This window comes from Pristiophorus japonicus, chromosome 21 (genome assembly GCF_044704955.1).
Source record: "Pristiophorus japonicus isolate sPriJap1 chromosome 21, sPriJap1.hap1, whole genome shotgun sequence".
Classification (NCBI taxonomy): domain Eukaryota; kingdom Metazoa; phylum Chordata; class Chondrichthyes; family Pristiophoridae; genus Pristiophorus; species Pristiophorus japonicus.
This window is the reverse complement of record NC_091997.1, coordinates 42614290-42637848: the sequence shown is the minus strand read 5'-3', so window position 1 is coordinate 42637848 and position 23559 is coordinate 42614290. Positions and strand designations below refer to the sequence as shown.

The window sequence follows — 23559 nt, the reverse complement described above, 5'->3', positions numbered from 1 at the left end:
TGGGGTGCACGTTAGAATGTTTCCAGGGAATGACTCAGACCGAGGTCTCTTTCTATCTCACCACCTCTTACCTTCGGCACAGATTTACCACAAACAGATAAAACCATCGCCATAATTTTCAAAGTGCCTTCTGCAGCTCACCAGGGGATTGATGGCCGACTGAAGTACAAGAGCACAGGCAGAATTGGACATTTATTCCACCGTCACGTAATGTTACAGGGCACTCCTTTATTTACTGGGTCCTCAAATCCCTCCCTGGCCTTCCCCTCCCTATCTCTGTAACCTCCTCCAGCCCTGCAACCCTCCGAATATTCTGCATCCCTCCAACACATATGCATCCCCACTCCCTTTGCCCCACCACTGGCGGCCGTGCCTTCAGCCATCTAAGCCCCAAGCTTTGGGTGTCCCTCAGGCCCAGTTCTCACCTGAAGGAACTGAGCGAATCAGAATTCACCGCTCGAGCCGGAGCATGTTCCACAGATCCACGATTCTCTGGGATCTGGTGGAGTGGACCCTCCACCCTTCATGAAAAATTAACAGAATTTAACCCAGTGGCTGTTACGAGCGTCACTAAAGTCTATCGCATCGTGGCACAACGCAGTACTGACATGGCAATGCAACACATCAGAAGGGTTGAAACAAAGGTTCACTAGACTGATTCCTGGGTTGAAAGGGCTGTCCTATGAGGAGAGATTGAAAGGAGGACAGCGGAAACGTTATAAGGACACCCTCAAAGCCTCGCTGGTAAAGTGCGACATCACCACTGACACCTGGGAGACCCTGGCCGCAGACTGCCCAAGTTGGAGAAAGTCCATCTGGGAGGGCGTTGAGCTCTTCGAGTCTCAATGCAAAGAGCATGAAAGGGCCAAGCGCAGGCAGCGGAAGGAGCGCGTGGCAAACCAGCCCCACTGACCCCTTCCCTCGACGAATGTCTGTCCAACCTGTAACAGAGTCTGTGGCCATCGTATTGGACTGATCAGCCATCAAAGAACTCACTTTGGGAGTGGGAGCAAGTCCTCCTCGATTCCGAGGGACTGCCTATGATGATGATGATATTCTCTGGCGTTTAGAAGTATGAGGAGGGAGGGATCTCAATGAAACATATAAAATTCCTTTAGGGCTTGACAGGGTAGATGCTGAGAGAATGTTTCCCCTGGGTGGAGAGTCTAGAACTAGGGGTCATGTTCTCAGGATAAGGGTGTCGGCCATTTAGGACTGAATGGAGGAGAAATTTCTTTACCCAGAGGGTTGTGAATCTTTGAAATTCTCTACCCCAACGGGCTGTGGTTGCCCAGTATATTCAAGACTGAGATCGATAGATTCTTGGGCACTAAGAGAATGAAGGGATGTGGGAATAGGGTGGGAAAGTGAGGTTGACGTAGAAGATCAGCTGTGAATGGCGGAGCTGGCTCGAGGGGCAGAATGGCCTGTTCCTTCTCATATTTCTTTCCTTTGTTCTTTATTCATACCCATCATTTATTTAAATCATAGAATCATAGAATGGTTACAGCACAGGAGGCCATTCGGCTCATCGAGCCCATGCTGGCAAATGCATGTTATATTGTGCCCAGAGGGAGCACTGGCAAGTCCAGAGTCATTTCCTCTGTCCCATTTGTTTTTCCCTCCATTTTCTCCCTTCCTGTCCTGAAGGCACTATCCAATGTTGAGGTGCGGTTCCACAGGCAGTGGCCCCCATGTCTTGCACAACTAGCTGTTCTTCAAGTGCAAGCCCAGATAGTGACCATTGGCAGGCTATTCAACTGGGGGAGGGGGCCATCTGTGATTACCAGAGCCAAGGCAAATCCTGCCTTCACCCTGCAACAATACACTAGTCGTTTCTAACACTACTGGATAGTAAGCAGGATTACTTTATGACTCACTAAGAGAGGTTAGTTGATCAGATAACTCTAAATAAGTATCTGTGTAATATCATTCGGTTCTGAGGGTGAATTCAACCTGAGTAATAGACAAACACTTTGTAAGACTAATTGGATTACTCTTTCCAAAGAGCTGGCACAGGCACGATGGGCCAAATGGCCTCCTTCTGTGCTATAAAATGCTACGATTCTTGGAACTCAGTGATCAGAGAGCGAACCCAGCCCTTCCTAGTTTGTTAGGCTCAGTATCAATGTTCCCTCTCATTTTTGGCGGGCGCGGGGCTGTACGGGCCACTCCAAATACGGCACATGCGCGGTTTGTGCATTTAAAAGCCGGCGGTGCAGGATCCTGGAGCGTGGCCACGCAGCTTAAAGGGAATGTTGCTCAGCACCACACTACTGAATCGTTGATCCACCGGCTATTTAGTGCAAGGGAGGAGTCGTTTTCGGTAGAATTCCTTCACTTCATTAATTCACAGAGAAGTCGGAAACTCCTGTATGACAACCCCCTGTGGAAATTCTTCAGTGCTCGGATGTGTGAGTGTGTGAGTCAAGGAGTAATTATTCAGCACACGGGCACCTGCTGCACTTCAAACACCAAACAAGATTGTTTTTTTCAATATTTACTTTGGAGCGAATTTGATAACAGATGAACTAAATCCGGAACCACAAAAAAATCTGTGGTCATTAGTCAGGTATTTCCGACAATCCTTTAACAGTGCACCTGTAGCGAGTGTTTCATCTTCCCAGTGAGATCAGAGTTCAGTTCAACCTGTTCGTTCTGCCGCTCCTTATCCAGGTTAGTATCCCTTTGGTTGTAAAACTCTTTGAGGCATCCTGAGGATGTGAAGCGAGCTACATGATCGCAAGTTGTTTCTTCTTTCAGTTACACAAAACCTATTTGAATTATCCAGGAATTAAACAGGCAGAGAATGTCTAAAGTCCTGTCAGAATGTAATGAATTTTGACATTATGCAATGCCCACTTCAAAATTCATAGACAGTGAATGCTCAACCCACTAGTTCCATATAAATCTCTGCTTTGGTAGCACTTCCTCTGAGTCAGAAGGTCATGGGTTCAAATCGCACTCCAGGGGCTTGAGCACAAAACCTAGGCTGACAATCCAAGTGCACTGCTGAGGGAGTGCTGCACTGCCGGAGGAGCCATCTTTTGGATGAGCTATTAAACCGAGGCCCCGTCTGCTCTCTCAGGTGGAAGCAAAGGAGTATTCGAAGAAGAACAGGCGAGTTCTCTCTGTTGTCCTGGCCAATATTTGTCCCTCAACCAAAATCGCCAAAACAGATTATTTGGTCGTTATCAAATTGCTGATTGTGGGATCTTGTAAATTAGTTGCTGCATTTCCTACCTTACAACAGTGACTACACTTCAAAAGTACTTTATTGGTTATAAAGCGCGTTGTGACGTCCTGAGATCGTGAAAGGCGCTATAGAAATACAAGTCTTTCTTTTTTCTCTTTCTTTACTCAGATTGAATTTATCCTGAAAATTGAATTATGTTGCAAAGATACTTATTTAAGTGAAGAAACAACAAGAGGGCAAACACTTTTACATAAAGGCCATGGAAAACAGGTAGCTGCATTACTCTGAACCTGAGAATTCAAAAGGTCAAGGCCACTGATTTGTGATCTTACTGAAATGTGTAAGATTATGAGGCAGCTTGACACAGTAGATACAGAGAGAATGTTTCCCCTCGTGTTAAATGCCATTTTTATTACATGGGATTTTGGAACTTTTCTGGTGTTTTGGCATTCTCATACTTCGAGTACGTCTATTATTCTTTGAAAACTACAGGCCAAGATCCAAGGTCCAATCCCCGTTTAAGCTGCACTTGCAGAAGGGCCTTGCTCAGGATGGGAGGCCAAACTCTCTCAGGAGGGTTTCCTGCATCACGCAATGGGGCCCCCTGCTGGATCAACTGAGGAACTGCACTTATGGGTCCTTTTGAGACACCTACAATTCAGGCAATCCTGCTCGACCAAAGAAAGAATTTGCATTTGTATAGTGCCTGCCATGGCCAATGAAGTGTGGTTGTAATGTAGGAAATGCAACACTCAATTTGCTCACAGCAAACACCCACAAACAGCAATGTGATAATGACCAGATAATCTGTTTTTTGGTGATGTTGGTTGAGAGGATAAATATTGGCCAGGACACTGGAGAGAACATAAGAACATAAGAATTAGGAACAGGAGTAGGCCATCTAGCCCCTCGAGCCTGCTCCGCCATTCAAAAAGATCATGGCTGATCTGGCCGTGGACTCAGCTCCACTTACCCATCTGCTCCCCATAACCCTTAATTCCCTTATTGGTTAAAAATCTATCTATCTGTGATTTGAATACATTCAATGAGCTAGCCTCAACTGCTTCCTTGGGCAGAGAATTCCACAGATTCACAACCCTTTGGGAGAAGAAATTCCTTCTCAACTCGGTTTTAAATTGGCTCCCCCGCATTTTGAGGCTGTGCCCCCTAGTTCTAGTCTCCCCGACCAGTGGAAACAACCTCTCTGCCTCTATCTTGTCTATCCCTTTCATTATTTTAAATGTTTCTATAAGATCACCCCTCATCCTTCTGAACTCCAACGAGTAAAGACCCAGTCTACTCAATCTATCATCATAAGATAACCCCCTCATCTCCAGAATCGTCTCTGTACCACTCCAAGGCTAGTACATCCTTCCTTAAGTAAGGTGACCAAAACTGCACGCAGTACTCCAGGTGCAGCTTCACCAATACCCTGTACAGTTGCAGCAGGACCTCCCTGTTTTTGTACTCCATCCCTCTCGCAATGAAGGCCAACATTCCATTTGCCTTCCTGATTACCTGCTGAACCTGCAAACTAACTTTTTGGGATTCATGCACAAGGACCCCCAGATCCTTCTGCATTGCAGCATGTTGTAATTTCTCCCCATTCAAATAATATTCCCTTTTACTGTTTTTTTTTCCCAAGGTGGATGACCTCACATTTTCCGACATTGTATTCCATCTGCCAAACCTTAGCCCATTCGCTTAACCGATCTAAATTCCTTTGCAGCCTCTCTGTGTCCTCTACACAACCCGCTTTCCCACTAATCTTTGTGTCATCTGCAAATTTTGTTACACTACACTCTGTCCCTTCTTCCAGGTCATCTATGTATATTGTAAACAGTTGTGGTCCTAGCACCAATCCCTGTGGCACACCACTAACCACCGATTTCCAACCCGAAAAGGACCCATTTATCCCGAATCTCTGCTTTCTGTTAGGCAGCCAATTCTTGATCCATGCTAATACATTTCCTCTGACTCCGCGTACCTTTATCTTCTGCAGTAACCTTTTGTGTGGCACCTTATCGAATGCCTTTTGGAAATCTAAATACACCACATCCATCGGTACACCTCTATCCACCATGCTCGTTATATCCTCAAAGAATTCCAGTAAATTAGTTAAACATGATTTCCCCTTCATGAATCCATGTTGCGTCTGCTTGATTGCACTATTCCTATCTAGATGTCCCACTATTTCTTCCTTAATGATAGCTTCAAGCATTTTCCCCACTACAGATGTTAAACTAACCGGCCTATAGTTACCTGCCTTTTGTCTGCCCCCTTTTTTAAACAGAGGCATTACATTAGCTGCTTTCCAATCCGCTGGTACCTCCCCAGAGTCCAGAGAATTTTGGTAGATTATAACGAATGCATCTGCTATAACTTCCGCCATCTCTTTTAATACTCTGGGATGCATTTCATCAGGACCAGGGGACTTGTCTACCTTGAGTCCCATTAGCCTGTCCAGCACTACCTCCCTAGTGATAGTGATTGTCTCAAGGACCTCCTTTCCCACATTCCCGTGACCAGCAATTTTTGGCATGGTTTTTGTGTCTTCCACTGTGAAGACCGAAGCAAAATAATTGTTTAAGGTCTCAGCCATTTCCACATTTCCCATTATTAAATCCTCCTTCTCATCTTCTAAGGGACCAACATTTACTTTAGTCACTCTCTTCCGTTTTATATATCGGTAAAAGCTTTTACTAACTGTTTTTATGTTTTGCGCAAGTTTACTTTCGTAATCTATCTTTCCTTTCTTTATTGCTTTCTTAGTCATTCTTTGCTGTCGTTTAAAATTTTCCCAATCTTCTAGTTTCCCACTAACCTTGGCCACCTTATACGCATTGGTTTTTAATTTGATACTCTCCTTTATTTCCTTGGTTATCCACGGCTGGTTATCCCTCCTCTTACCGCCCTTCTTTTTCACTGGAATATATTTTTGTTGAGCACTATGAAAGAGCTCCTTAAAAGTCCTCCACTGTTCCTCAATTGTGCCACCGTTTAGTCTGTGTTCCCAGTCTACTTTAGCTAACTCTGCCCTCATCCCACTGTAGTCCCCTTTGTTTAAGCATAGTACACTCGTTTGAGACACTACTTCCTCACCCTCAATCTGTATTACAAATTCAACCATACTATGATCACTCATTCCGAGAGGATCTTTTACTAGGAGATCATTTATTATTCCTGTCTCATTACACAGGACTCTTCCCTTCTTCAAAATAGTGCCATGGGATCTTTTAGGTCCATCTGAGAGGGCAGACGGGGGCCTCGTTTGAAAGTCTCATTTGAAAGATGGCACCTCCAACTGTGCAGCACTCCCTCAGTACTGCACTGAAGTGGCAGCTTAGATTCTGTGCTCAACTCAATGGCCTGGGACTGGACCCCACAACCTTCTGTTCAGAGGTGAGAATGCTACCACTGCGCCACGGCTGACAATGAAGGTTATAGACAGTGGAAGACAAAGCAGGATGTTAAAATATGCCTATATTAATTAAAAATATTGGACAGGTTAAACTGAAAAGTGAAAAACTTAATTCTAAGCTCATACAGATGAAAAGTTGTGCGTAGGGTAAGGTATACTAAATATTCATTACTTTCCTTCAGTACATACCATCTGTTCCGGTGTAACTGAAAATAAGGCAGGTGCATCAACATAAAGATATAACGCTGCTTTCACATTGCAGCTCGAGTTGGGGGAGAATGACCTAAATGCACTTTAAAATCCCTTATGTTTACTTCCAGTTCTCCAGCCAGTTTCCATGCAGTTCACAGTATCGCTCACGCACAGACTGGCCTTGAGAGTTTGGCCACTGTGTGTCCGTGAACTGACACACAGGATCTCGACACGAAGTTACCTCAGGCTCCCAAACTATCCAAGGCTACAGCAGGGTGCGCGTGTGGATGCCAATATCATCACAACAACATTTATGCAACATCTTTAATGTAACAAAACATCCCAAGGCACTTTACAGCAGCGGAAGCAGACAAAAATTGATACCTTGCCAAAGAAGCAGACATCAGGACAGATGACCGAAAGTTGGTCAAAGTGATAGGTTCTAAGGAGAGTCTTAAGGAGAAGAGGCAGGGAGGTTTAGGAACAGTATTTGAGGGCTTTGGGCCTAGATGGCTGAAAGCACAGCCACCAACGGTGGGGTGAAAGAAGTAAGGTTGCAGAAGGGTCGCGAGTTGGAGGAATGTAGAATCCTCAGAGGGTTGTAGGGCTGGAGTAGGTTACAGAGATAGGTAGCGGCAAAGCCAGGAAGGGATTTGAACAATGGAACAGCAGTAGGCCATTCAGTCACTTCTCCATTCAATGTGATCGTGACTGCCTGTATCTCAACTCCATTTACTCACCTTCACGCCATATGCCTTGATAATCTTACCTCACAAAAATCTGTCGCTCTCAGTCTTGAAAGCGCCAATTATATCATCTATAGCCTTTTGGGGAGAGAATTCCAGATTTCTACTGCCATTTGTGTGAAAAAGTGCTCCCTGAAATCCCCCCTAAATGGCCTAGCTTTGCTTTTAAAATTATGTCCCCCTTGTTCTTGTTTCACCCACCAGAGGAAATAGTTTCTCTGAATCTACCCTAACGAATCCTTTGAACATTTTATAAACCTCAATCAGATCATCTATCAACCTTCTAAACTCGAGGGAATGGAAGCCTGGTCTATGCAACCTGTCCTCACAATTTAACCGTTTATGCCCCGGTATCTTCTTCGGCAGCACCTCCCAAACCCGTGACCTCTACCACCTAGAAGGACAAGGGCAGCAGGCGCATGGGAACACCACCACCTCCACATTCCCCTCCAAATCACACACCATCCCGACTTGGCTGTTCCTTCATCGTCACTGGATCAAAAGCCTGGAACTCCCTCTCTAACAACACTGTGGGAGTACCTTCACCACACGGACTGCAGCGGTTCAAGGCGACGGCTCACCACCACCTTCTCAAGGGCAATTAGGGATGGGCAATAAATGCCAGCCTTGCCAGCAATGCCCACATTCCACAAATGAATAAAAAAATAGATCACTCTGGTGAATCTACGCTACACCCACTCCAGGGCAAATATATATTTCCGAGGATGAGAATCACAATGTCACTACAGGAAACATGCTGCCACTGAAGTCGGCTAGACCAGTGACAGTCTGGATGTCCCAGTTAAAAACAGGTCCGCTGGCTACTGGTCTGATAAAATCTGGAAGCTTTAGCTTGGTCTGCGTGTACTGGGTGCTGGCAACACAAGATCAATATAAAAGCAACTTAAGAAAGGTGGGTCAAGAAAAGGCCTTTCTGCCCATCAAGCCTGCTCCTTTAATGGGCCATGTACCACCTACTCTCTCATGGACTCTGTGCAGCCCATGTAAACTCCTGGTAGAAAGATGCATTCAGACAATTCCACTACAGACTGAAGTGGTTCTGTATTGCTGCATCACCCTGATTCTTAGGTTTTAGTGGAGCTAAAATGCTTCTTCTAGACAGAAACAATAAGTCAACAATTAATTGGAGGATCATTTTACTTGACCCAGATAGATATTGCGTATCTGTCCCAGACAGGTGGACAGGTATGTTTATATTGGGCTCAGTCAATGAGATAGATGGGACGTCCGAAGGGACGGGCGATGGTCTCCGTTGCCCTCAGCTGAAGTTGAATGTTCAGCCATGAACTCATTGAATGGCGGTGCAGGCTAGAAGGGCCGAATGGCCTACTCCTGCACCTATTTTCTATGTTTCTATGTATATGTATCTATCCCAGACAGATAGAAAGGTATATGTGTATCCATCTCAGTCAAGTAGACAGACATGTCTGCATCCATTCCAGACAGGTAGACAGGTGTATGTGCATCATAGGTAATCACCCCAGATGTGTCCTGCACAAGTCCTAAATAGATCTGTCACCTTGAAGTAGGTTTAAAAATAAACATGATTTCCGAGGTTAATCCACAAGATCACAACAAAGTGCGCTCAAATGTGACTGTTGTCAATGATTCCACTCGAACTGGATTTCCTTTTACAAGATCACTAAAGCAAAGAGGCAATCCTCTGTCAAATTGTCAAGGATATAGAAAACATTAACCCAGAATATTACTGGAATACTCACCATGTCTGCCATCCTGTTATACTCCAATCCCTTTGTAATGAAGGCTAAGACTAAAGAAATCTTACTGCAATCATATAGAGCCCTGGTGAGACCACACCTGGAGTATTGTGCACAGTTTTGGTCTCCTTACCTAAGGAAGGATATACTTGCCTTAGAGGGAGTGCAACAAAGGTTCACCAGACTGATTCCTGGGATGTGGGAGGTATTGTCCTATGAGGAGAGAATGAGTAGTCTAGGCCTAGTCTCTAAAGTTAAGAAGAATGAGAAGTGATCTCATTGAAACGTATAAAATTCTTACAGGGCTCGACAGTGTTCAGAGAGATCCTAACTGCGCCCCCTCCCACCACCCCCTCCACACCCCTCCCCCTGCCCCCCTCTCCACCACCACCACCCCCTCCCCCCCCACTAACCCCCTCTTCCTCCCCACTACCCCCCCACCCCACCGCAGAAACCATCTTTTTCTTAACTGATTCCAGAGTTTTTTCCTCCGCTAGTCTATCTGGAAGTTTATTTCACACATTGAGCACTCTTTGTGTGCACTAGAATTTCCTGATGAGTTGTAAAATAACCTTTACTAGTTTGAACCTGTGTCCCCTTGTTCTGCTTCTGTATCCTTAACAATTTGACACAAGATCGCCTCATGGGGTCTTCAGCTTAAACTGACACAAAGGTCTGGATTTTCGGCTTTTAGGGTTTCGGGGTGTTAATGACATAGAGTGATCCAGATACCGCCTGGAAAAAGTTTGTGCCTCAGTCAGCAAAATTAGGCAGCTGGGCCCTGAGTGTGGGTCGGAGCAGTAAGGGAGGTGAAATATACCTCTTAGGACGCTTGGCCAGTTGCGCATGCGAAGATCCTGAGCTAAACAGCCGGCCTGGGAGCGCTCTATGAGAGGCCTAGGGAGGATAAGAAACCCTGAAAAAACCCACCAAAAACATTCCCAATACATAGCCCATGCCACCAACATAAATCGCAAAAAATAAAAGAAAAACCAATCACACTTACCTGAGGTGGACATTACTTACCTCACTGCGGCCGCTACAGCTCGGACCGCCCGTTTTCACAGGCGGTCCCAGCAGGGGGCGCTGCAGGGCGTACGGGAGTCAAAAAGCGAGCCGGTGTCACAACCAGGGCCATTGTACACCGGCTCGCTTCTTCCGGGCGGTGCTGCTCTGCGCCCCGCCGAAACCGGCTCCGGAAACCCCCGCGTGGCGCTGGAAGCTGGCCGCCCGCCCGGAAGAGCTCACCGTCGCTATTGCCGCCCCTCCGGGGCGAAAACAGAGGCAACCAGGAGTGGAAAATCCAGCCCCAAGTCTATCCGGTCTGTCCTCATAACTCGGACCTCTGGCGCTGGGAATCAGCCTCGCGGTCCTTCTCTGCATGGCCTCCAGCACTCGAACGTCTGCCTTGCCTTTCAGTGACCAGAAGTGGACGTGGTCAAGGTGTGGTCTGACCAGAGCATTTCAAAGCTTGATCACAACCACCTCGGACTTGTATTCCACTGTTAGGACAATATAGTTTGACATCCAATTGGCTGGTGGATTGCTGCTCTCTATTGGTTGGAAATGTTTACTGTTAAATCTACTCACATTCCTAGGTCTGTTTCAGCTTCATCCTGAGCTATTTCATCCCCATTCATATAGTACACTTGTTGTTTAGTTTTCCTTTCCATAGATAGAACTTTTCCCATATCTACATGACATTTCTGTCCAATTCATTGCGTAATTTCGGAGTTGCCTCCTCTGATACCACTGCCCCTCCTAGCTTGGTATCATCTGCAAGTTGGACTATTTAATTATAAATGATTTTTTTTCCAGAACCAAAATGTACATTATAGAATATACACAGGAATGCTACAGCCTGCCAACAGCTGTCAATGGACATATGGAAGGAAAAGCAAAGTGTGAGGAGGACACAAAAAAATCAGCAAAAGGACATAGACAGGCTAAGTGAGTGGGCAAAAATTTGGCAGATGGAGTATAATGTTGGAAAGTGTGAGGTCATGCACTTTGGCAGAAAAATTCAAAGAGCAAGTTATTATTTAAATGGAGAAAGATTGCAAAGTGCTGCAATACAGCTGGACCTGAGGGTACTTGTGCATGAAACACAAAAGGATAATATGCAGGTACAGCAAGTGATCAGGAAGGCCAATGGTATCTTGGCCTTTATTGTGAAGGGGATGGAGTATAAAAGCAGGGAAGTCATACTACAGTTACATAGATATTGGTGAGGCCACACCTGGAATACTGTGTGCAGTTTTGGTTTCCATATTTACAAAAGGATATATTTGCTTTGGAGGCAGTTCAGAGCAGATTCACTAGGTTGATTCCGGGGATGAGGGGATTGACTTATGAGGAAAGGTTGTGTAGGTTGGGCCTCTACTCATTGGAATTCAGAACAATGAGAGGTGATCTTACCGAAGCGTATAAGATTATGAGGGGACTTGACAAGGTGGATGCAGAGAGGATGTTTCCACTGATGGAGACTAGAACTAGAGGGCACGATCTTAGAATAAGGGGCTGCCCTTTTAAAACTGAGATGAGGAGAAATTTCTTCTCTCAGAGGGTTGTAAATCTGTGGAATTCGCTGCCTCAGAGAGCTGTGGAAGCTGGGACATTGAATAAATTTAAGACAGAAATAGACAGTTTCTTAAATGATAAGGGGATAAAGGGTTATGGGGAGCAGGCAGGGAAGTGGAGCTGAGTCCATGATCGGATCAGCCATGATCTTATTGAATGGCGGAGCAGGCCCGAGGGGCCGTATGACCTACACCTGTTCCTATTTCTTATGTTCTTATAATTACAATCGGAGATCAATATACAGCTGGCAGTACCTTTTTTAAGCTGCCTGGTTGTTGTGGGCATTCGCAGGCCCAGGAGAGAACTCTGCACATGTGTGTACAAGCTCCACTCTCATTAAGGGGCCGAAATTCAGCTTCCCGATAAAGCTTCTTTTTGCAGCGGTCGTGCAGCGATGTCAAATTTGTTGTCGCAGAGCCGCCGCTCACGAAATTCTCCTCGGTTGTTTTTCCGGCGGTCCCCGCTTCTGCCCCGCTGCTGCCGAACCCTTCTCAGTGCGTCATCAAAGCGCACACCACCGATCACCTGCCCCGCAAGCAAAATACACCTAAAAAGATCTTGCAGCTGCCGCTTGGTGCCCCCGACAGTTTTTTGTGTTGGTGCACTGTGTTTGCAATGTATGTAAAATGGCGGTGCGGTCGCCATTAAAGGGGAGGGCGCACTGCTGCGGCCGCCATCTTATTTTTTTTTGTCGGCCGACTGCCAGACGGGCAGACAATTATGCTTCCGGATTCGGCTGGGCTGTCAGCAGATAGCCTGGCACTCCCGCTTGGGTGCCAGGTCGGTGGCCCGGCTGAAACCCTCTCCGGTGGCCCAGTGGACAGAACTAAAATAATCGCAGAGCTCGCAGCGGCTCTCCCCTTTAAGTGAAGGAGACGTGGTGACGCGCCAACGTGATGACATCATGGGAGCGCTACGCTGATGACCGACAGAGGCGGAGATTCCAGCCGCTCCCACTTTCGCCCCCATTATGACCGACTTCCGCCCTGCTCGAAAAAAAAGACAAAGAGCTGAATTTTGCGTAAGAGGCCACCTCAACCACCGCGGTGGTGAAAACACAGGAAAAACGGTGGGTGCAACCCGTTTCTGGCGAAGGTGAATTTAACCCATAAATGTTCTGAGTGCATAAACGGAAATGCCTACGCTCTTATAACATATGAACAAGTTCTGGGTATGTTCAAAACGTGCCACAACAAAAACATTTAGGCACTGTTTTACGACAGGAATCCCCATGTGAGCAAACACTAGTAGTTATTAAATGCATAATTTCTAGAACAGTGCATTTTATGAATTTGCTCCCAATCAGAGCTCAATAAAGGAGTACATTTGCCAGTTGCCCTCATTCACTGTAGTCTGGTCAGAAGGAAATGGCACTCCTAGTGGTGACCAGTTGTCATTTTTCCACAATACAATACCCGAGTTATGAAGCCAAAATAATAAACGACAGTATTACAATTTACAATGACGTTTAGCCAATTGTTGAGTGCCCTTTCAGAAGGAGGTAATAAATAACAAGTAGATTTGTGCAGGCAGTGCCCCCCGACCTGTGAGTGAACATCATCGCAGCAGGTCAGGGATAAAAGCAGGAGCCAGCCACTGCAGGGAGCAGCGCGAGCTGGTCCAGGAGTGCCACGGATTGTAGCGGGATGACTGGATTGACTTCATCGGAGTCCAGACAGCCCATTGGAGAGGAACGAGTCCAGCGGCGGGGTCGGGACACAGTTGGAGGAGGAGCAGTGAGGCCCGGAGATCAAGACCAGTGGAAGTGGAGATCGGGACCAGCGGGGAACGGTGATTGGGCCCAGCGGGGAGCAGCAATCGGAAGTGGTGAGCAGTGGAGGATCGATGATGTCGGGGCCCATGATCGGCGGGGTTGGGGCCCAGGAGCAGGGGGGTCGGGACCCAGGAGTGGCAGGGTCGGGGCCCAGGAGCAGGGGGTCGGGGCGCAGGGGCGTTGGGGTTGGGGCCCGGGGGCGTTGGGGTCGGGGCCCGGGATCGGCGGGGTTGGGGCTCAGGTGGGGGGGTCGTGGCCCAGGTGCGGCTGTGTCAGAATAGAGGAGCGAAGGGGTCATGGCCCAGGGATGGCGCAGCAGAGCTTGGTCGTCAGTCGTCTTGGTTAACCCTTGCAACTGGACCAAGGCCTTGCTCTGTCAAGCCTGTGTGGTGGCTGGTGTGCAATGGCCACTCCATGTTAAAAGAATTGACACACAGGCATTTTCCACCTTTCAAGATGTAGCTCGAGACCTGGAATGTCAGGTCCCTCAAGGAAACACCTGTGAACTCATCTTTATTTTTGGTGTAGAAGCGGGTCATTTTCAACACAAGAGACTGCCTAATACTATATTATACATTAAGAAAGCTAGAGTGGGGAACTGTGTATGCAATAGATTAGACCCTGGCCTGTCTGAGGCCTGATTAAAAACTAGGCCAATAGGACTGGATTAGGAGGCACCCAAGAGGTGTCCTTATGGAATTATAAGGTAGTAAAGGGAATAGAAAGCCTGAAAATTACTTCAAATTAAATTGTGAAAGTAGGACAAGGAGATACATGTTCAAAATAGTAAAGGGCAAATTTAGGAGCAATATCGGGACGTTTTTCTTCGTGCATCGACACTTGGAATGGACTCCCAGATGGAGTAGTGGAGCAAACGCCAGGGAATCATTTGAGAACTAGTTGGATACTGCAATGGGGAGACTGGATGCATGAACTAACATGGCCCAATGACCTTCCTCACCCATAATTATCTTGTGACTAAAAAGTAGTCATACCCTGGCTTCAAGGTTGGAATGTCAACATATTTTTTCTTTGTTTATACTATTTCGTTGTAACCCACATTTCTAAGCATTCTTTTCTGTGCCCTGCTCCAATCAGCAGGTCAATATGAACATTCCCCTTTAAGAAGGGGCTGTGGGAAAATGATCTTTTAATGCAACACCGGCGCACTGGGAGAAGGGGAGGGGTAAAAGTCCTCACCCAGAAAAAGGCTTCTTTTTAAAATCACAGTGAGTATTGACACCACAGTGTCAGCCAATGAGTTGAAGGCAAGGCCGGACTTACAGCAAACAGTCTATTTTCAGCAAACAGAGCCTATGAACTACAAAAAACAGAATTCATGACCGAAATTACAGCAAAATCTCCCGAAAAAAGCAGGATTATTTCTTCAGCTAAACAACAACTTGCATTTATATAGCACCTTTAACATAGCAAAATGTCCTAAATGTAATAAGTGGAGGATAGTTACAGAATACAAATTATGTGTGTAAAATTATAGTCACTTACAGCAGTGCAGTCTCCAGGCATGACTGACTGTGGATTGATTCATCTCCATTCTGGTTTGGACTTATGGTGTCACTAAAAGCAGCCTTCTTAACTTCATCATTTGTACCAATTGCTACAAGGTGTTATGGCCATGAGTAGTTCTCATCATTCAGTGCCCGACATTCATGCTGTAGAGAGATTCTGGTCCCATCCTCCACCATCAGAAGCCAACCACATGCTTGTACCCCAAAATTCAGGTTTCACCGTACTTGGAGGGCGTGGAATGTGTTGCACTGGGGCAACTTTGCAGCTTACAGAGCTACAGGTTGTCAAAAGGCCTAACCTCACCTTGCAGTAAAGCACAACCCATCAGCCAGTTAGAGCAAGTCCTTGGCCCGGGCCAGCTCCCTCCCTCCTCTGAAGGGCAATGTGGACACACAAAGTCAGCAGAGAGGGGTTGTTAAAAGAGGAGGGAAAGAGAAACGTTAAGCGAGAGAAAGCCTTGCATTCAAGTGCCGCATCATATCTCAAAAAGACACCTTGGAGTGCAGAATACAGTGAAATACTTTGAAACAGCGTGGCGGTAATTCTGGGCATGGAATGATCCTTCAAATAAGGCAAAAGAAAAGTTAACCTGTTTCTGATGCAATCGGTTGAAGAATAATTCAGGTATAAATTTATCAAATTACAACAACATCTTAAAATATATTTCCTTCTGCTTGGAGTTGTAATCCGGCGTTGCAATCCTATGAGTCTGCTATAATTACTGGATGAAATAATCTATAAACCCTGAAGTCTCTCTGTTAATTCAGAGCCTCAATAGGGATTTTAAGGTCCTAAACAGATTATACATTAATCAGGTTTTCTACATACCATCTGCAGACCACTTATACTCATAGATAGATGTGAATATATTGAATAATTAAACAGAATTATACAACTCATTTGGGGGGGGGGGGGGCTGTAGTATTTAAGCTATGAAATCATTTTATTCTGCCTGTAAGATTATAGAGCCCTTTGAACCTTGTTAATCGGTCCATGATAACAGTCACATAATCAGCAAAATAATCAGTCGCCCATGTTTGATGTAAAATCCTCCTCCGAGTACAACTCCTGCAGACAGCCGACCCCTGCCTATTCCTGCAACCAGTCTACCCGTTCCCATCCCACCAACCAGTCTACCCCTTCCCATCCCACCAACCAGTCTACCCTTCCCATCCCACCAACCAGTCTACCCCTTCCCATCCCACCAACCAGTCTACCTCTGCCCATCCCACCAACCAGTCTACCCCTGCCCATTACTATAACCAACCGACCCCTGCCCATCCCACCAACCAGCCAACCCCTGCCCATTATTGTAAACAACCGACCCCTGCCCATTGCTGTAACCAGTCTACCCCTGCCCATTGCTATAACCAACCGACCCCTGCCCATCCCACCAACCAGCCAACCCCTGCCCATTATTGTAAACAGCCGACCCCTGCCCATTGTTGTAACCAGCCGATCCCTGCCCATTGCTGTAACCAGCCGATCCCTGCCCATTGCCGTAACCAACCGACCCCTACCCATCCCACCAACCAGCCAACCCCTGCCCATTATTGTAAACAGCCGACCCCTGCCCATTGCTGTAACCAGCCGACCCCTGCCCATTGCTGTAACCAGCCGATCCCTGCCCATTGCTATAACCAGCCGATCCCTGCCCATTGCTGTAACCAGCCGATCCCTGCCCATTGCCGTAACCAGCCGACCCCTGCCCATTGCTGTAACCAGCCGACCCCTGCCCATTGCTGTAACCAGCCGACCCCTGCCCATTGCTGTAACCAGCTGATCCCTGCCCATTGCTGTAACCAGCCGACCCCTGCCCATTGCTGTAACCAGCCGACCCCTGCCCATTGCTGTAACCAGCTGATCCCTGCCCATTGCTGTAACTAGCCTATCCCTGCCCATTGCTGTAACCAGCTGAACCCTGCCCATTGCTATAACCAGCCGATCCCTGCCCATTGCTGTAACCAGCCGAACCCTGCCCATTGCTGTAACCAGCCGAATCCTGCCCATTGCTGTAACCAGCCGAACCCTGCCCATTGCTGTAACCAGCCGAACCCTGCCCATTGCTGTAACCAGCCGACCCCTGCCCATTGCTATAACCAGCCGACCCCTGCCAGCAGCCGACCGCTGCCCATTCAGCCTGACTCCTGGTTCCGCAGCTAGTACTAGAGTTGTTCAAATGCTGTGGTGTAATAAAATAGGGCTGTCACATTGCATGTTTGATTGGGACTTTAAAACAAGTGCAAAAAGAAGGCTGAGGGGTGATCTAATAGAGGTATTTCAAATTATGAAAGGTTTTGATAGAGAGGATACAGAGAGAATGTTTCCACTTGTGGGAAGAGCATAACTAGAGGCCATCAATATACAATAGTCACCAAGAAATCCAATAGGAAATTCAGAAGAAACTTCTTTACCCACAGAGCGGTGAGAATGTGGAACTCGCTACCATAGGGAGTGGTTGAAGCGAATAGTATCGATGCATTTAAGGGAAGGCTAGACAAGCATATGAGGGAGAAGGGAATCGAGGGTTATGCTGATAGATTTAGATGAGGAAAGGCAGGAGGAGGCTCGAGTGGAGCATAAACGCCGGCATGGACTGGTTGGGCTGAATGGCCTGAGTCTGTGCTGTATATCCTATATAATTCTATGTAAAATGAACTAACAACTAATAACAAAGCCCAAAACTGAAGCAAATCTCCATGGTACTATTCCCAGGAAAGGCAAGACTGGGAATCAGAGCACTGAAACAGGGAAAGAACTGGCAAAATAAACCAAAACTGACGTGGCAAAAGAAAGCTGGGCAAAACAGAAAGGAGGACTAAAAGGAGAAAAGCGCAAAGAGAACAAGGATTACGAATCAGTGACTACTACCCTCCACACACAGACAGATAAAATCACACAAAATTGCAGATCTGCCTTCCCTCCAGTAAGCCTTAATGCTCCTGTGCGTACATACCTTTGTTGGAATGTGGACCTCCCGTTTTTGTGCTTTAGTCTTTGACTTTGGTAGGTCTGGTATCGATTCGTAAACATTTTCAGTAACAGAAGGCGGCATTTGTGGAAGATGCTTAGAGTTGGCAGAGTCCTTTGTTTCCGCAGTTCTTGGCTGTTCCAATATCACAGCGCCAATCTCTGCAGAATAAGGTTGTTTAGAATTGACCTCATGGCTAAAGCTGGCACGTCGTGGTGGGTTGACCATTTCCGACGGGCTAACATCTTTTGCCGCATTGAGATTGAGGCCTTGTGGATTAGTAGCTAGCTGTAATGGAGAAAACTGTCCTACTAGGCTCAGTCTTTGTGTGTGGTTACCTCGCTGTTTGGGGCGGACTTTAACTGTGGAACTTTGCCATTTCGGTGCTTTGGTAGAGGTGAACTTCTGATTATTGGATTCTTTGTTGTTCATAAGAGCTCTGTTCACTTCGCTGTAATATGCTGCCAAATCTGGTACCGCACTAGAACTCGGTGAAGAATTTGCTGAGACATGCAGTGTCGGAGGGCTATCGTTGTCCAGTGGATTCAATGAAGGAGCCTTTTCCTTAGTGGGACTTGAATTGGGCTGGTTTTCTTTCTCCTGGATTGGGTCTGAACTGGAAATGTTCTGCCCTTCTTGTTCTTGGTGCAGCAGTGGATCTTTATCAACATCAAAATGGTTTTTAAATACACTTGGAGTCTCGCTCGCCTCTCCTCCATTTTGGCGTTCAGTGACGTTAGATCCATTCGGGGACTGAACCCCAGGAGAAGATGGTTCTTCCAAAGATAATTCCCTCACATAATGTGCTGGCACGTAGAAAGGTTTGGATTGGTCATCCTTCTTAACGTGCCACCAGTGGTCATTAGTTCTTGAGACGAGAATATATTTCTCATTTTGCTTAATACAGATGAGACTTCCATCCCTTGCTGCATACTCATAGTTAAATTCAACCTGAACAAACACTTCCTCTGTGGCTGCAGACATCTCCAACCCAGTTTATGTGCTTTCAGTGAGATTCCTTTCAGCAAGACCAACTCATTGCTGTAAGAGAAAGAAACATCAATCAGTATCTCATTCCATAAGCAATATGCAACAAATCCTGATGCTGGATACAGTTCCATGGATGCTGTTCATCTCCAGTAACTTACCCACGCAACCATTCTTCATGTGTGTGCCTATAGTGTGAATGGTGTCAGCAGGTTATTCAACCATGGACAGCATCACAGTTAAGTCCTCAGTGGGCATCTACACACACACCCACATGTACATATGCGCGCATGCACACATCGACGCACACGCGCACCACACATGGTCACTTTCCAGTAAAGGACACTGGATAGCAATCAGGTGAAGAAAATTGGTTGTTTTTTCCCCCTTTCTACTTGTGGTTAACTAGTTCCGCTATTGCTGGTCCCGCTCACACCAGCTAACTCGGAACAGACTGGCAGTCGAACCAGAGAGACTTTTCCACATGGATCAGACCCAGACTGGGTGAGGCACTTATCAATTGAGCATGTGGGTGGGGAGAGATCTCAGAGTCTGTTCTAAAACAAGTGTGCATATGGAACGTTACCAAACTTACAGCAGCCTCAGTTCAAGTCACGTCACACGTTCAAGGGCAGCTTTCTGCTAGAACAGTGATAGTACTGAATTTCCACCTCTTGAAATTATTATTTGCATTTCTCATCATCATCATAGGCAATTCCTCGGAATCGAGGAAAACTTGCTTCCACTCTGAACATGAGTCCTTAAGTGGCACTTTATCAGGGAGTCTTTGAGGGTGTCCTTGTAACGTTTCCGCTGCCCACCTTTGGCTCATTTGTCGTGAAGGAGTTCCGAGTAGAGCGCTTGCTTTGGGAGTCTCGTGTCTGGCATGCGAACAATGTGGCCCGCTCAGCGGAGCTGATCAAGTGTGGTCAGTGTTTCAATGCTGGGGATGTTGGCCTGGTCGAGGATGCTAATGTTTCGCTTTCTGGATAGCGTGTAAATAGAACTTCAGGAAAATAAATTTCTGAGCAACTTGAAATGTCAGGGTTTAGGATTCCCTCCAACTGGAGATGTTTACGAGAACAAAAAAGGAGATCTAAAACTGCGTTCAAAAAGTTACTGGGCCAGAATCTGCTGCAGTAGAGCATCGAGCGGCATCTGCCGTCAGTTAGACTTGCCCTTGCATGTTCATGTTCTTAAAACAATTGTGTGTGGCAAGTTGCTGAAAGTGCGAGCTGATAACGTCGCAGCGAGGGAAAGCGGGTATCTGGGACCTGAGTGAGCAACAGGGTATCTCCCTAACCCGTCAGATTGAAGGATTGTAAAATAAACAGTGCAAGGACTGAGAAGGAAGTGTAATTTAGAATGGTGAATTCAGTGTCAAATAAGGTACAGAAAGAGAGGGAAAGAAAGATTGGATTAAGAGAGGGAGAAGAAGTAAAAGTAAAAAAAAAAATTTAATTGTACATTTTTTTAAATCTCCAACAATTAAAACCTAAAGGAATGAGACTCCACACGTGTAAACACATATCTCTCTAACCGCAATCTAATCTCCTGCTAAGCATTCTCCTTTCCCCATTGTAAAATTCTCAGACATTTTTCCTGTGAGGGGTAGCATAAAAATGCAAGTTGTTGTTGTCACGAATATCCCATGTCGTAAAGTTGCATTCATTTCTTCTCCGCATTCTTTAACTACCTGAGTATTCCTGTCAATCTCCAGTAACTTCCTCAACATGTCTTATATCCACTGTTGGCTGCTTCCCTTTGTCTCAGCTCCCCACTCCCCTCCCAAAGGACAGGCATAGACATTCAGCACCTAATTTTATGATGATGGGAGTCACCTACTGTTACTTCCTTATTAAAATAATAAAATTGCTTGTTTGGTTACATCACGAACCTTCAGGATTGAAGCGTGAGCCAACTATTACAGCCCTAAATGTTCTTGGATCGTGAAGCTGGCAGGTATGCTAAGGTCAGGTTCAACCGTGCCCTCTAGCGCTGACTCCGCTAAAGTTAACAGAAAAAATGGGAGGGCAACTCATTAACCTAGGAGATGCGGGTGTGCATGCTACTATGATCATATCTCTGGAACCCACCTGCCCCATGCCACAGAAATGTTAGCTTTGCAATGTCACGGTGAAAATGTTCACCCCTCCACTGCCCCCATCCACCCCCCAATCCCAGCAACATTCCCCCTGGCCTCCTGAGCAGGAAGGTCGATCTACACAAATCTCTCTTCAAACAAAACAATTTACTTTCAGATGTCCAGGTTACTTGCTGCCAGTGGGGCCCTTATACACCCTCATGGAGACTTGCAGGAATCCACTCACCCAGCGTAATGGCCATCAATATAATGTCAGGTCCTAAATGAGGATTGGGAATGGAAACTTCAGTTTGGGCAGTCTCTCTCCATGGCCTCTCCGTTGCCCATCATTTGCCATGCAAGGGTCGGATGGAAGTTCCACCTCTTATAAGTCAATGAGCAAATGACCGGCAATGGTAAAGACCTGGAGAAACCGTCATTTTCCAGGTGTCTGTTGGAACTGTTGCCGAATTTCAAGGCCTATTTTATCACAACTAACATTAAATTAACCAGTAGTGGTTGCATAAAGTCAGCTTTACAACCAGTGAGTGTAGCCATTAAGGAGTCAAAGAACTAATTGTTCTCAGCTCAGCTCCACAATGCCTGTTTTGAGGGATGGGCCTTAAAAGGAGTGTAAACATGCATTTTACACTTGGTTACACTGCACTTACTGCAATTGGCAGCGACCCTGATAATAAACACCGGCAGCAGAGATTAGCTTCTGACAAGAATTTCAGAGCTCGAAGCCAGTTTTATTTGGAGATTTGCCGTTAATATCAGTCACTCAATAAGGTGGGAGATTCACTGTCAAAGGTTAATCTCTCACTGGAGCTCGGGAAAGAGGTCTTGGTCATCTGCCCTAGTACAATATATGGAAAGAAAATAAGTCGTATATCTCTTTTGATTATTTTTGATTATCAAGTGACAGCTTGGCTCAGTTAGTTGCACTCTTGCCTTTGAATCAGAAGATTTGACTTCAGACTGCACTCCAGCACTTTAAATACACAATCTGAGAGCAGTACTGAGGGAAATGCTGCATTGTTGAAGATACTGTCCCTTTTGGATAAGGTGATAAACTGAGGCCACATTCGTCTGTTCAGATGAATGTTAAAGATCCCATGGCCTTATTCAAAGAAGAGCAAGGAGTTCTCCAGTGTTCTGTTGAAACATTCCATCCTTAACCAAAACCACCAAAAACGGCAGACAATTGGTCATTCACCTCATTTATTGTGTGCCATAGTTCGCATGCCAGTCACGAGACTCCCAAAGCAAGCGCTCTACTCAGAACTCTTTCACGGCAAACGAGCCAAAGGTGGGCAGAGGAAGCGTTACAAGGATACCCTCAAAGCCTCCCTGATAAAGTGCAACGTCCCCACTGACACCTGGGAGTCCCTGGCCAAAGACCGCCCTAAGTGGAGAAAGTGCATCTGGGAGGGCGCTGAGCACCTCCGGTCTCGTCGCTGTGAGCATGCAGAAATCAAGCGCAGGCAGCGGAAGGAGCGTGCGGAAAACCTATCCCACCCACCCTTTCCCTCAACGACTATCTGTCCCACCTGTGACAGAGACTGTGGTTCTCGTATTGGACTGTTCAGCCACCTAAGAACTCATGTTCAGAGTGGAGGCAAGTCTTCCTCGATTCCGAGGGACTGCCTATGATGATGATGATGTGTGCCATTAGCTGCCACATTGTCTACCCGACAGTGACAGTACTTCAAAAGTATTGCATTGGTCGTGAAACACTTTCAGATGTTCTGATAACATGGTACGACACTATGGAGATCAAGTTAGTCTAGCGCAAAACGGGGCAATAACGCATCGACAACCGTTTTACAGCCAAATCAATGGAAGTGAAAATCAGTTGTAGCGTAAAAAGGGCTGATGATGTGCAATCGTCTATTTTGCGCTACCGTACAAGAGAAATTTAACTCTCTGCATAAATGCAAGTTCCTTCTATTGGAACAAGGATCGTTTACAAATTTGACAATTTTTGATTTATTGTAGCACTTCATCATCCTCTCATCATCATCATAGGCAGTCCCTCGACATCGAGGAAGGCTTGCATCCACTCTAAAAGTGAGTTCTCAGGTGACTATGCAGTCCAATGCGGGAATTCCAGTCTCTGTCACAGGTAGGACAGTCATTGAGGGTAAGGGTGGGTGGTTTGCTGCACGCTCCTTCTGTTCTCTGCACTTACTTTCTGCATGCTCTCGGCAACGAGACTTGAGGTGCTCATCGCCCTCCTAGATGCTCTTCCTCAACTTAGGGCGGTCTTTGGCCAGGGATTCCCAGGTGCTTATGGGGATGTTGTACTTTATCAAAGAGGCTTTGAGGGTGTCCTTG

General features: G+C 46.3%; 1 protein-coding gene across 2 annotated transcripts in view; it reads right to left on the bottom strand.

The window, feature by feature from the left end:
* LOC139233970 (rho GTPase-activating protein 27-like) overlaps window positions 1-19143 on the bottom strand; it is a 164188-nt gene extending 145045 nt beyond the window's left edge. The window contains exon 1 of one of the 2 annotated variants that reach the window (XM_070864692.1): window positions 18135-19143. In XM_070864692.1, the coding sequence (XP_070720793.1) occupies window positions 18135-19133 (999 nt within the window). In that variant the 5' untranslated portion in view covers window positions 19134-19143. The remainder of the gene's footprint in view (window positions 1-18134) is intronic. The other variant, XM_070864693.1, reaches the window with a different exon arrangement.
* Between the last annotated feature and the right edge of the window lie 4416 nt (window positions 19144-23559).